Source organism: Oryzias melastigma, linkage group LG6 (genome assembly GCF_002922805.2).
Source record: "Oryzias melastigma strain HK-1 linkage group LG6, ASM292280v2, whole genome shotgun sequence".
NCBI lineage: Eukaryota > Metazoa > Chordata > Actinopteri > Beloniformes > Adrianichthyidae > Oryzias > Oryzias melastigma.
In genome coordinates this window covers 18,377,871-18,392,182 of record NC_050517.1, presented here as the reverse complement: position 1 = coordinate 18,392,182, position 14,312 = coordinate 18,377,871, and the positions used below count along the sequence as shown (strand labels likewise).

Genomic DNA, 14,312 nt, shown 5'->3' with positions numbered 1-14,312 from the left:
TTGAGAAAGTGAACAGGAACAGCCAGCACTTCATGGACTCTGAGTGCTTAATGATGCATAATAATTCTGAAGAGAAGCTGGGAGCTAAATACCACAGGATGGTTCTCTTTATTAATTAAAAAGGCACCAAAAATACACATTTTGGTTTAAAAAATCCAGAAGTTGTAGTGAAACAAATAACAAATGTTTGTATTAATTTGGAGTACAAAAAAATCCAGATAATTGGAAGTAAACTTTCTATTTTCATTATTTTTACTACATAGACTGTGTTTTTTATTGTGTTTTTGTATTCCCGATTTTAAAATGTGATACTATCTGACCTGTTTTGATCAAAAATGCTGTTGCCGGCTGGTCTTCATTGTTTTAAAGCAGACAGTGGGTTGATTTGCTCAGCAGCTGCCCAGCAGGCGGAGGCCATTCAGGCAGACAAACAGGGAGAGAACAGAGGCTGCGTTATGAACGCTTGTGATGGTCACAAGACACTGCCAGACTTCACACATGGTCTCCAATTAAAGCTCATTTGACTCTGGGCTTGTACGTCTATCTTGGTTGGGAAATGTTTTGAACTGATGGTGATTTTTTTTTTTTTTTTTAACTTCAAGTTTTGCTCTACAGTGGAAGAAGATCAGCAAACAGAGTTGGAATGATTCAGGGTTTTTAGTGAGACGCCTTATACTTGTTTTAATCAAAATCAACCAAAAGGAAAAACAGAAATGGCTTGAATTCAATGGGAAAAGCTGGTTTACTTTTCATCATCTTCCTCATGGAGATTGGATGATTTCGACAGTGAAACTTCGATTCTAATCTCAGAAAGTACGAGAATCAACATTTGCGTTTCATCTTGTCTTCGCAGGCGCAGCGAGCTTGGATTGAGAGGACTTTCCTTAAAAGGGAATGTATTCACATATTTCCTGGCAAGGATCCGACCAGGTAAGACTGATGATTTAAATCCCAAAGGAGCTTTTATGACACATTTCTTATTGAGAACCTGGGATTTGTCCGTAGATGTGCCTGTGGTCAGCTGGTCACACATCACGTGGCCATCCCTCCTGGAGCCAGTTCCCTCGAGGAAGCGGCTCCTCTGGTGCAGATCGACGCCCCAAATGATAAATGGAGTGTGATCAAGCACACCAGGACCTACCCAACAGACTCCTTTGGAATCATCGAGTTCCAAGGAGGAGGGTTCATGAATAAAGCCATGGTAAGTACAGCCTATCTTAATTCATGCAGTTTTCGTGCCCATCTCAGTGAATTTTAATTTTTTTTCCTCTCACAGTACATTCGGGTTTCATACGACACCAAACCCGACAACCTTCTGCATCTGATGGTGAAGGACTGGCAGCTGGAGCTCCCCACATTGCTCATCTCGGTCCACGGAGGTCTACAGAACTTTGACCTCCAGCCTAAACTCAAACAAGTGTTCGGCAAAGGCCTGATCAAAGCGGCGGTCACCACAGGAGCCTGGATCTTCACGGGCGGAGTCAACACAGGTAGGACCGATTAGGATAAAGCTCTTAACGATCACATAATAAACGACCGTTCGTGATATTGGAAGATTACTTTTGTGATTAATTTCCATTACATGAAAACCTATTTTGTAATTTCCAGGAGAAGGTTGGACAAAGCCATTGTCACGGGTTTAGGCTCTATAAATAGGGGATTTAGCTGGAAAGATCAGTACTATAGCAGTTTGTGTGGATTTGTATGCATTTGTCACAATATGGGCTGCATGGTTGCACCTTTTATTCAATCACACGTGACGGATATCAAGCTTTTTGATCTAAAATGAAGCAAATTCTGATAACAGGAGGACACACAGTTTGAAACATGGCAAGAAAAATAACCCTAATTAGTTCTGCAATTTTTTTATCATCATAACAGGAGTGATCCGCCATGTTGGGGATGCTTTGAAGGACCATTCCTCGAAGTCACGAGGAAAAGTATGCGCAATAGGAATTGCTCCGTGGGGCATTTTGGAGAACAAAGAGGACCTCATTGGGAAAGATGTAAGAAGTCGTCTTAATTTGTATGTTTTCAGGCATGCAAACACTCAAATGTGGATCTTTTTCCAGGTGACGAGACCTTATCAGTCGATGGCAAACCCACTGAGCAAGCTGGCAGTGCTCAACAACAGCCACTCCCACTTCATCCTCACTGACAATGGAACTTGTGGGAAGTATGGGTCAGAGGTGAAACTCCGCCGGCTGCTGGAGAAGCACATCTCTCTGCAGAAGATCAATACTCGTAAGTTCCAGCGTAGATGCTCTGGCGCATGTTTTGAAGTTGGACAGTGAGCCACACGTGGATGGAGGGCCCCTCTGTGACCTGTGGGCTTCCCTTTGTCATCCTATGCCTGGAACTTGGATAAGGCAGGGACAGCAAAGGGATGCTCAGCTGTCACCACTGACAACACCCCAACCGTCCTAGATTCCTCTGATGTCATATGGTTCCAAAACCGCTCGGGTCAAAGGCTGCCTTTGTGTTCCAGGTTTGGGTCAAGGCGTTCCATTAGTATGTCTAATAGTGGAAGGAGGTCCCAACGTCATCTCCATCGCTTTGGAGAGCCTGAGGGACGAGCCTCCCATCCCGGTGGTGATATGTGACGGCAGCGGCCGCGCTTCTGACATTATATCTTTTGCGCACAAGTTCTCAGAAGACGGAGGGTGAGACTCAACAGGAGAATAATTTTGACTAAACAAACCTTGTGGTCTCACTACTCAATTCTCTCCTCCAGTCTGGTTAACGATGATGTCAGAGACCAACTTTTGGTCACCATCCAGAAAACATTCAACTACTCAAAGAGCCAGTCGCAGCAAATCTTGCTGATGGTGATGGAGTGCATGAAGAAGAGGGAGCTGGTGAGTAGCAGCAAAGAAGTTCAACCACCATCACCCCCCTCATATGTGATGTCATCAATAAAACCTTTTGCAATTCTAAAGCATCTTGTCTCCATTGTCATTCATCCAATCAATGCATCTTGGTGTTTCTTTGTGAATAAACATGTTTTTAATACATATTTTGTGGTCGTTTTCTCATCTAAATAAAAACAACATGATTGAAGTGTTAAGCTATTTGCTTTTATATAAACAACACAGTTCAGCATATAGACTTTGCTGGGAATCGGCACATATGAATAATCCCAGAGGTGGCAGGAGATCGTCTGGAGAAGATTTATATAAGAGCAACATTTGCTGACCTCCAACAAGTAATGTGATAAGTACTTTATAAAAAGCGATAAAATCTGGAGGCTTCATTAGAAGAGGCTTGCACGTGTATTCACAGAAAGCATACCACATGCAGAGAGAGGCTCCATCTCCCTAATCCTCAGGCCATCCCTCTCCCGTGGCTTTCAGTCTGCGGGGTTATCACTTCAGCTACACCTCTGCACTCTCTATCCCCTGTTTAGACCGCGTAATGCTCCAGCAGACCCAGATAAGCAACTTAAACTGCTTTTTTTAAAGATCGTACCACTTTGAGCTTTTTTTTTTTTTTCTTCATTCCATTTGGCTTTTACTGACGCTCAATCCAGGCAATATGGCAGAACCCGCCGCATGTCTGAGCTCTTTGCAAGCAGCTAAGAGGCCGGGCTGTTGCCTGCATGCTTTATGCAGAAGAGCCACGGCTAACCTGCAGGTGAATCAGCATTGCTGTCTAATAATCCTTTCAGCCTAAGTGCATTCCATTTATGTGGTTGGCTTAAACAAATAACACCACAGATTTTACAAGCTATAGATATTTACTCGTGATATAAACATTATGTAAAAATGAGGGTTTCCTTTATTGACTATCTCTGTTCATGCAAACAAAACCCCAAATGATTGTAGACTTAAACTGATTCTAGTCCATCCTTTCTGGATCTCTGACTCAATGCTACTGACTCATACCCAGTTAATTGAATCCGTGATGCTACGCATGTGACAGACCCGTCAGCGTAACATCATTAGATTTAGTTAAGTTTATAACAAGGGAATGCTGTCACTGTGTACAATACGCAAAGGACCTTTTGTGCTGGTGGCGTCATCACAGATGAGGTCAGACGCACGGCTGAAACCAGCTGATGTTGAGGACATGCTACCACAAAATAACTCACTTTTTTCATTCATTCTTTCATCAATCCACCCGCCCGCCTGAACTTTCAATCCACTAACTTGTGTCGTCAACTCTTTCTGCTAGATCACAGTGTTTCGAATGGGCTCTGAAGGGCAACAGGACATTGAAATGGCCATACTTACCGCTCTGTTAAAAGGTATTTTCAATCATTCATCCATCTTTGAAACCCAGTGTATCCCTTTTGGGGCCACTGGAGCAAACCCTGCAACGATTAGACTAAGGTGGGGTACACCCTAAACAGGTGACCAATCTATTGCAGGGCCAAACACTCACACACCTAAGGGCCAAATTAGAGATACCAGTCAACTTTTGAGGCATGTTTTGGGAGTTCCTAGAGAAAACCCACGCATGCACGGGGGAAACATACAAACTCCACACAGAAAGGTCCCACAGGTCTCAGTTGCAGTTTGAATGAAGGCATTCTCACTGTGAGTAAAAAGTTTGGTAAAAATCATCATGAGCATCTTTTGTTTTGGAAAGAAGTTGTTGAGTTTCAAACGTAAAAAAAATAATAATAAAAAAAAAAATCAAATTTTGAAAGATGCTAGGTTCTTTTTATATTTTTGCTTTCTTGCCAAAAAATAGAAATAATTCATATGTATTATTTTAAAAAAATAAGGTAATGAATGCAAACCCACATTTTTTAAAGGCTAAAGTAAAACTATGCAGCTCCTTCTAGGTTTTGATCAGTAGAAAACGAGCCCAAATGGCTCTTCTACTCTTAAAGGTTGCTGGCTCCTGCACCATACCGATTTTTATTAAAAAATCAACTTTGAGGTTTCAATAATTATTTATCAGTTTAAGAAGTGCAGAAAATGATTCACCCTAATGTTCATACATACCTATACAAGTGCGTTTTAATCAATCAGCTGTCCATTTTTTATTAAAACGTCTATGTTACTGGACAGTAATCAGAAATGATGTGAAAAAAACATATCCAAAGCATATATCAGGGGGACAGTAAAGAGTGGGTTGAGTTTTTATTTGAACTTTTGTGCTTTTTAATTATGTAGCACCACAAGCTACAGAGGTATAAGTAAGCCTTTTTTAATAAATACAGTTGATTTGATCATTTCAATATACACTATATAATAACAAATAATTTAAGAGTAAAATATTTGTTGTCGTTGAATTAAAAAAATGCTTGAAATGTCTTAATTTTGTCATAGTTGTATAAATTAGTAAATAGTAAAATATGTTATATTAGATGAAAATAAAGGGAGAGCTAACCTAACCTCTGTATTTGTGCGACTTTCTTTTTTTTAAAGAGATGGACAAAGGCTGCTATAGAGTACTTTTTTGTTGGTTAAACATTTTTTACACTGATTTCAGCAAGACTTCATGGTTGACTATAAAAAAAACGATGTGATTTTTTGTTTCTTGTTGTAAAATAAAAAAATTGAGCCTGTGTTTTCCAGAGGGTTTCTTGAAATAATGATCTCAATAGGAGTAGTAGAAGTGGAGCTCTTTATAGCAAAGCAATTACGCCATTCATTTCATTTTATTATCAATTATCACTTATTTTATACACACAGTAAACAGCGAAAAAAATCAGTGGATGCAAAAAGAACACAGAACACTAAAGGTTAGAAAGATGCTTCTAAACATAACAAAATGGCAACCTGTAAAAAATAATTAAAACAAAAAACTTCTGATTATCAACTAAATTTACTCTTAAGATGATTCCAAGAATGAATATATCTGGAATGATTTTAGCAGAATTTAAAACCCATGTTAGCCATGTGTCCTTGACAATTTTTTTCAGTTTTTTTAATTATTTAGACAAAACATTAAAAAGACAGTGATGCAATATTTCCACAGAATTTCTTGTATTTTCTATTAATTCTACACACCCCATAATACCTGCTTTGATTTTTCAGGAACAAATGCTTCAGCTGCAGACCAGCTGAGTTTGGCTCTGGCCTGGAACAGAGTGGACATCGCTCGCAATCACATCTTTGTTTATGGACACAATTTACCTGTAAGTTATTCAGTTGGGATTATTACATGCAGGAAATTATACTCCTTGTTCTGCAGTTGATGCATCTCAAAACAACTGTTGTTCAAAACAAATAGAAAAATCCTAGTTTGGGAAAATGTTTTGTTTTGTTTTTACTAAATTGAACATGAACATGTTTGGATATTACAGTGGCTATCGGACACGACACACACTCGTTTCATTTTCTGCAGTGGGAAAATGTTCTTACAAAAGGGTGAAATCAGATTTATTTTACTTTTTGGAAAAATTTCCTATAAAGTCATGCAGAAAATGCTTGACAGTATCGTGAAAGTCTTTTTATAAAATTGATTTCTCCTCAAACAGTTTTAAAATGTTGCCAAGTGAGTGACAAATCTTTGTTTATACAAGAAAAGTACAGGTTAACTTTTTTTAATTTTATTTACAACAAAAAACATAAATGTTAGCTTTTCATTAAAGAAGAGCTTATTTTTCCTTGCTTAATTCTGCTCGGTCAGCCTGCTGGAGCCATGGCGAACACTGCCGCCTCTGGAGCTGCAGCTCAGGAGAAGCCAAAGAGTCCAGCCAGCGCCCCCCGCAGTAAGGCCCGGGCTAAAAAGGGGAAGGGGAAAGGAAAGGCGAAACCGGAACCTCCAGAGGAAACAGATCCAAGGAAGCTGGAGCTGATACGCTGGGTGAGAATGTGGTTTCAAATGTGGCTCATGCGGAACTCTAGGAACTGAATCATGGGATATGAAGTCACTTTATAAGAAGACGTTGCTGCTTATAGGTGAACTCACTGGAGCAGGCTATGATGGATGCCCTGGTGCTGGACAGAGTGGACTTTGTTAAATTGCTGCTTGAAAATGGTGTCAACATTCATCACTTCCTCACAATTCCTCGGCTGGAGGAGCTGTATAACACTGTAAGTTTGAAAAGAACAGAATTGAGCATTTATTAAAATAAATATAAAAAATGCCAACCAGGAAGCTGACATACATAACAACCATCCTCCTTCGTCATTTTCTCCAGAAACTGGGTCCTGCAAACACACTGCATGTTGTGGTTCGGGATGTCAAAAAGGTAAATCCATCCTTTCCACGTCTCAGAACACTTGAGATTTAAATCATATTGATATATTTGATGACTGATGATTCTGCAGGGCAACCTTCCTCCAGATTACCAGATCACTTTGATAGACATTGGTCTAGTGTTGGAATACCTCATGGGCGGAGCTTATCGAAGCAATTACACTAGGAAGGCCTTCCGCAACCTGTACAACAATCTATATGGACTAAAAAGGGTCTGTACAGATAACCGAAAATGATACATAACAATTGTCTGTTTGACACAGGAATAAACTTTTGTCATTATTTCATCTTTTTGCAGCCTAAAGCTTTAAAACTCCTAGGAATGGAGGTGGGTTTGTTTTTTACAGCATAATAATTTCAAAATGCTCAATTTTTGTTGTTAAAATACAATTTTATTTTTTTCCAGGATGATGAACCTAGACCAAAAGGAAAGAAAAAGGCAAAAAAGAAGAAGGAGGAAGAGGTAGAAATTGATGTGGACGATCCAGAGGTGTGTCGGTTCAAATACCCCTTCCATGAGCTCATGTTGTGGGCGGTGCTGCTGAAGCGCCAAAAGATGGCGCTGTTCCTCTGGCAGCGTGGGGAGGAGGCCATGGCAAAGGCTCTGGTGGCTTGTAAGCTCTATAAGGGCATGGCTCACGAGTGCTCAGAGAGTGAGCTGGTGGATGACATTTCCCAAGACCTGGAGAACAACTCAAAGTCAGTGCTAAAGAGAAATAAAACAGCAGCCATGCAAAATGTTAATACAGCTTAAGTTTTTTCATATTTTGTGATGCACCTTTTGTAGAGAATTTGGCCAGCTGGCATACGAGCTGTTGGACCAGTCCTACAAGCACGATGAGCAGGTGGCGATGAAACTCTTAACATATGAGCTGGTGAACTGGAGTAACTCCACCTGTTTGAAGCTGGCGGTGGCTGCTAAGCAACGAGACTTCATCGCTCACACCTGCAGCCAGATGTTGCTCACTGACATGTGGATGGGCTGTTTGAGGATCGGAAAAAACCCCGGCCTAAAGGTCAAAACGAGAGATTGAGAAAACTTTAAGAATGTGTGGATGTTTATGATCAAATCTGCTAAATTACACCACACAGGTCATTTTGGGAATCATCTTTCCTCCCCTGATTCTTCTATTGGATTTCCGGATTGGAGATGATGCCTCCTATCAAACACCTGGAAGCAAAGCTGAAGGAAAAGACAAGGATGAAGACACAAAATCCAGCAAGGTGATGGTTCATGTGTTCATTTCTTTTCAAACATTGTAATGCTAAAGTTGCCTGTAACAAGCTGCCAACCTTTCTGATTATGTAGGATCCAAACACGGATGCAACTTCCCGAAAAGGTGACGAGGAAGAAGGGAGCACTAAAATCCGCAAAGTCCCCATTGGAAAAAGAATCTTTGAGTTTTACGATGCACCCTTCACCAAATTCTGGTTCAACACTGTAAGTCCAAACCTTTTACAATTGTTTTTTAAATCAATGTGGCTCAATATTCACCATTCTGCTCTTCATACAGATTTCCTATTTAGGATATCTGATGTTGTATAACTACATCATCCTGGTGAAAATGGAGCGATGGCCATCAATACAAGAGTGGACTGTCATAGCGTACATACTTACTCTTGGAACTGAAAAAGTCCGACAGGTGAAAGCCTCCAAACATGCTCTCATCCGACAGAATCAAATGTTTTCCACAATGGTCGGTGTTTGAAATGTCTCTTCTGGTGTCCAGATTCTGATGTCAGAGCCAGGGAAGCTCAAACAGAAGATCAGTGTGTGGCTGGAGGACTACTGGAACATCACAGACCTGGTTGCCATTTGTACTTTCCTTCTTGGGCTGATGCTTCGCCTGCAGAATGAGCCATACTTGGGATATGGTAGAGTCATCTACTGTATCGACATCATTTTCTGGTATATTCGAGTTCTGGACATCTTTGGAGTCAACAAGTACCTGGGACCATACGTGATGATGATTGGGAAGATGGTAGGACTGGTTGAATGTTTCAGAAGTTCTCCCATGTACTAAAAGAGTTGACATTTTCTTACGTTTCTCTCAGATGATTGATATGATGTACTTCGTAGTCATCATGCTGGTGGTCCTGATGAGTTTTGGGGTGGCCCGGCAGGCCATTCTTCACCCGGATGAGGAGCCGACCTGGCGCCTGGCTAGAAACATTTTCTACATGCCCTACTGGATGATCTATGGGGAGGTTTTTGCAGACTCGATAGACCGTAAGACTAGAATTCATAGTAAGATTCTGTTTCCTGATTCTGGGCAGATGATCAGTGTGTCTTCAATGCAACATCTTCAATTTCATTCTTTTATTGCTCAATTTAAATGTCTCAATATTCTGTCTTTCTCTGCCGGTACAATCTGAAACATTTCTAATGGTTATTGCACTGAGCAGGAGCGGAGCAGACGTTGTATGTCTCTTAAGTCATGATCATCTGCCTTCAGTTTTCTATGGCTATATGCTACTTTTGTCAAGGTGAAGGGGAAAAAAATAATTGAATAATTGGGCAGAAAAAAAATATTCAAATAGTATCTAAACTGAAAAATCATTTACAGTAAATCGATTCAAGTTTTAACAAATATGCAGCTCCAAATCATTAGTACCTTCAAATATGATATTAGCTAAAGCTTTAGATCTTAACGCAACTCAAACTTCTTTTTGTAAAAAGTGCTTCTCATACTTTGTGCAGCTAGAAGCACTTTACACCTCAAACAGAAACAGACAATTTCAAATAAAACCCCCAAACTCTACCCCACCCCCGTCAACACATACGGGGGTGGGGTCATAATCCCACACACACAATGAATTCTCATAAAAGTAAATTCTACTTAAATATTCTTAACGGTACAATCAAAGAGGGTTGTTGGCTCTTCTGGAGATAACTTTTTGATGCAGATTTTTTAAATGAGAAAACTTTATGTATTTATTTATTTACTATTCAAAATCAGTTAGCCTTACAAAAGCTAAATTTGTATTTCTCCAAAAAAATGAATAATCTTTTTTATGGATCTTATCTTCACCTTGACAGAAATATAATTGGAAAAACAACCATAACTAAAAAAAAGACTACTTAACTGATTCTAACACTCATTATTTTTGTGAAACTTGTGCTTTTCCGGATTTTTTTTTTGCCAGTCTATGCAATGGAGATCAACCGTAAGTCATAAAGTCAAAAATTGCATTATTATAGTTATTTTTTTAATATTATTATTTTGTGTAAGAAATCTATGCCTACTGTGTGGCCTCGTCACCTTGCAGCTCCATGTGGGGAACATTTATACGATGAAGATGGGAAGAAACTTCCTCCATGCATCCCTGGGGCCTGGCTCACTCCAGCTATCATGGCCTGCTACCTTCTCGTGGCCAACATTCTTCTGGTCAACCTCCTCATTGCTGTTTTCAAGTAACTAAATATCCAAACCTCCACCAGTTTGAGTTTTTTCTTTTTATTCTGTAGGAACCATTTACAGTTTCTGTTTGTCATTATTGGTTTGTATGATTATCTCTATATAGCAACACTTTCTTTGAGGTCAAGTCCATATCCAACCAGGTGTGGAAGTTTCAACGGTATCAGTTGATCATGACTTTCCACGACCGTCCAATTCTGCCTCCACCTCTAATCATCTTCAGCCACCTGTACATCCTCTTCACCAGGCTGTTCCGACGCTGCGTGAAGAAGAAACAGGAGGGAGAGCTGGATGAGAAGGACAGAGGCTTAAGTCAGTGTCCTCTCCTCAAATACTTCTTTAACTGTCAGATTTGAGTTCAAATTTGACGAGCTAGACTAAGATCTGGTCATGGTTCTTTCAGAGCTCAGGCTGAATCCAGAAGAGCTCAAGAGTCTGTATGAGTTTGAAGAACAGTGTGTGGAGGAGTATTTCCGAGAAAGAGACGATGAGAAGCAGTCTTCAAGTGATGAACGCATCAAGGTTACATCAGAGAGGTAAACTACTGCCTCAACGATTTCAGTTTAAGGTGTTAAAAGTTTGTAAAAGATTTTGTTCTTTTTTTGCATACACAGAGTAGAGAACATGTCAATGCGTCTGGAGGAGGTAAATGAGAGGGAGAACACCATGAAGGCCTCCCTGCAGACAGTGGATCTACGTCTGGCCCAGCTGGAGGAGATCCACGGGCGCATGGCCGCCGCCCTGGAAAAGCTGGCGGGGTTGGACAAGCTGGAGCTGACCAGAACTTTTTCTCGAAACTCGTCTGTGTGTGATCCCTCCTCTCTCCTCCGCCAGGGAAGCATCAACAGCGCTGATGGTTACAGTCTTTACCGCTTTCACATGGACATGGAGGAATTTGCATCCAAGCAGAAAGACACCGACGAGAAGAGCGGTCTAGAGAGACAGCGCAGTCTGCGCCAAACCTCCAGTACCTGTGCTCTCAACACCACTGAAGGCGGTCAGACGTTGGGGGTTGGTGGTCTGGACAGATCAAGAGCTGGTTCATGTGTGGACATCCTCATATCGCCATGTGAACAAAAACCCACCTCAGGAGCATCAAGTCAAGAAACCTTAACCAACATAAAGCAAGGCAGCACGATGATGTTAGACAGAATAACAGACAAAAACAGACTAAAACCTTTATCCCCGGCAAAAAGGGCTAAATCCCTGAAGCTTTATCCAGCTGACGATCAATCCCCGTCTCCTCTGACAAAAAGACGGGCTATGAGCACCATCACAGTCAACCCTCCTGACGAACCAGAGGAAGCTGCAGAGGTAGCAGATTTGACCAAACTTCCAGAAGGAACTTCCTCCTCTCCGAGACGGGCAAAATCTTTACGATATCTCCCAGGAGATGGCCAAAGTCCGATATCTCCAACCACAAAAAAGAGGACAATGAGCAGTATCATCTACACCCCTGATGAGGATACGGGTCACGGGACTAAAACATCTACAGTCAGAACTCTCACTCAACACTTTCAAGCACCAGCACAGGTTAAGAACGTCCATCAGGTGGATAGAGCTCTACAAGAACCAGACGAAGACCCGAAAAGAACAAAGGCCAAAAGGAACCTCTCGGACGGCACTGACTATTTGACCGTAGCAGACGAAAGGTATTTGCGGTCTCACAGGTCGCAGAGTTGCAACGCCAGCGACAGGAAGGCAAAACCCTTGGTGGTCCCCAAGGGGCCAAGGCCTTCTAGCAGTGAGCACGACATTGCTCAAACCAGCAAGGGGTCTGCTGCTAGAGGAGAGAGTGATAGTGGGAAAACGAAAGCAAGGAAGACAGAAGAAGAAACACGTGAAGAGAAGTGAGAAAAACCAACAAAAGCAGGAAGTGAAACTTCCAGCCAGCACTAAAGATAAAGTTGGACTTTTCCTGCAGCACAATACTCTTTTAGCAGGTCAACGACATTTTCAATCTCCAGTAGTTCAATTCAACAGGCTCATAGTGATCCACCTTCTTTTACTTGTGCTACTTTTCATCATCAGTGTGACATACAAGAACTTACACAAAACAATCACAACACAGCTTTCTTCCAGTGGCTGCTTTCACGTTGCAGATGTCTTACAGTCAGAAACAAAAACATGCATAAACACTCAACGGCAAACAGCTTCAACATTCTGTATATGATAGTTTTTCTAATACTGGAATCTGTCATTCTTTGGGCACTCTTCTTCACCGTGACCTCAAGTCCCCTTCCTAAATCTCACATGCAAATATTGACATTCGTATAACAGTACGCACTTTCAGTTTCATTTTGACACAGGCCTGTGTAAATACAGATTTTACTGCAAAAGGATGAATAAAATATGAAAAAAATGCTGCTTCTATCTATCCATATATTCGTCTTCTCCATCACATTTTTTTGAAGCAGAGAAGATGACTGCAACTGAAGGCCATAAGCTTCATAGTATACAAGAATTCACACATAAATACAATCAGTGCTGAACTATGTTTATCTCACAGTATTTTATAGGAAATTTTAGAGTAGATAGTATGTATAAAATAATGCTACAATATACCAAAGAATAATGTTTCCTTCATTTGTAAGACTAAATTGTGCAACTTCTTTTTTTTTTTTTTTTTAATATCCAACTGATGTTCTTATAAATGCCAGCAGGACTATAATCCCCTGGGAGCAGGCACTGCAGGGCAAGCTACAAACCACTGCTGATGATCGAGTCTTTTTGCACGAGTAGATATGCATCATCAGGCCTCATCCCCCATCGATAGTTATCAAATCCAGGTGGCAGCTCGACCACGCGTGACCTGAAGTGGCAGTAGAGCCTTGTGTTTGCTGGGAGGCAGAGCCCGTCTAAAAAGTTCAGGCGGGAAACGCAAACTTCCAATCCGAGCAGCCTAGAGGAGCGAACATTTGAAGAATTTGATCCTCTTCGACTTTTTATCGGTGATCTTGACGGGTTTTCCTGACCCTTCGCCACTGCTGTCACCCTATGATAAAATGAATAAGATATTACATTTTCGGAAAAAAATAATTATATACACGATTTATTTAAAAATATATAAATTGCTAAGTACTTACTGTCTTTGAGTTTAAGTTATGTAAAATGTCTCTTGCCATAGTATAGAAAGCCTTTGGTAATAGAGCAGAAAAAAAGTCATTTTAAAATTGAATTTTTACTTTCAAAGTACAAAATCTTTGGTTTACCTCCTCAACATTTAGACTCGACTTTGCACTTGTCTCCAAGAACTTGACTCTATAATCAATAGCCAGCTAGAGAATAAGGATCAGAATGTGTCACAGTGGGGTTGTGAGAAGACTTTGCTTTAGAAATATTTTAAATAATATCATAACTTACTTTTTCCCCTCTGTCTTTGGACACTTGTCTCCTATCCGTCATGTCACATTTGTTACCAAGGATCATCTTTTCTACATCAGATGAGGCATGCTGGAAGAAATAACAACATAAAAAGCTTTTTTATGGGGTAAAATAGTGATTCTAATTGAGTTAAACATAAAAAAATGCTAAAAAGTCACCTCCTCTATGTTTCTAATCCAGTTTTTGATGTTGTCAAAAGACTTCTCATTGCAGATATCATAAACCAGCATAATTCCCTGTGACAGAAAAATGAAATAAAGGTCATTAACAGTCAAGGAGACCAGCATGAAAGAATAGACTCACCATAGCTCCACGGTAGTAGGCAGTGGTGATGGTGCGAAACCTTTCCTG

The 14,312-nt window shown here is 40.6% G+C and overlaps 2 protein-coding genes across 2 annotated transcripts in view; one reads left to right on the top strand and one right to left on the bottom strand.

Annotated features, from left to right (window-relative positions):
• The first annotated feature begins 854 nt into the window (after positions 1 to 854).
• Positions 855 to 12,465, top strand: LOC112152564 (transient receptor potential cation channel subfamily M member 1). Its single transcript, XM_036212374.1, has 25 exons — positions 855 to 1,201; positions 1,277 to 1,490; positions 1,882 to 2,006; positions 2,073 to 2,244; positions 2,489 to 2,663; positions 2,735 to 2,858; positions 4,174 to 4,246; positions 5,991 to 6,091; positions 6,586 to 6,762; positions 6,858 to 6,992; positions 7,100 to 7,150; positions 7,230 to 7,370; positions 7,457 to 7,486; positions 7,565 to 7,857; positions 7,946 to 8,174; positions 8,251 to 8,382; positions 8,468 to 8,599; positions 8,673 to 8,801; positions 8,889 to 9,140; positions 9,214 to 9,388; positions 10,306 to 10,326; positions 10,429 to 10,573; positions 10,684 to 10,889; positions 10,981 to 11,113; positions 11,192 to 12,465. The coding sequence occupies exons 1-25, from the start codon at positions 1,187 to 1,189 to the stop codon at positions 12,429 to 12,431; spliced, it is 4,620 nt and encodes a 1,539-aa protein (XP_036068267.1). The 5' UTR covers positions 855 to 1,186; the 3' UTR covers positions 12,432 to 12,465.
• Positions 12,466 to 12,565: 100 nt separating this feature from the next.
• The window catches only part of LOC112152565 (ras-related protein Rab-8B), a 2,515-nt gene continuing 768 nt past the window's right edge, over positions 12,566 to 14,312 (bottom strand). Inside the window, 6 exon segments of the mRNA XM_024282224.2 lie at positions 12,566 to 13,572; positions 13,664 to 13,714; positions 13,790 to 13,855; positions 13,941 to 14,030; positions 14,120 to 14,197; positions 14,265 to 14,309. Of these exon segments, the coding sequence (XP_024137992.1) occupies positions 13,480 to 13,572; positions 13,664 to 13,714; positions 13,790 to 13,855; positions 13,941 to 14,030; positions 14,120 to 14,197; positions 14,265 to 14,309 (423 nt within the window). The 3' untranslated portion in view covers positions 12,566 to 13,479.

Bases quoted from the DNA above. Each gene is read 5' to 3' on its own strand.
- LOC112152564 (XM_036212374.1), top strand. The intron at 9,389-10,305 runs GTAAGACTAGAA...TTTTTTTGCCAG, and splicing joins TTTTGCAGACTCGATAGACC to TCTATGCAATGGAGATCAAC. The intron at 11,114-11,191 runs GTAAACTACTGC...TTGCATACACAG, and splicing joins ATCAAGGTTACATCAGAGAG to AGTAGAGAACATGTCAATGC.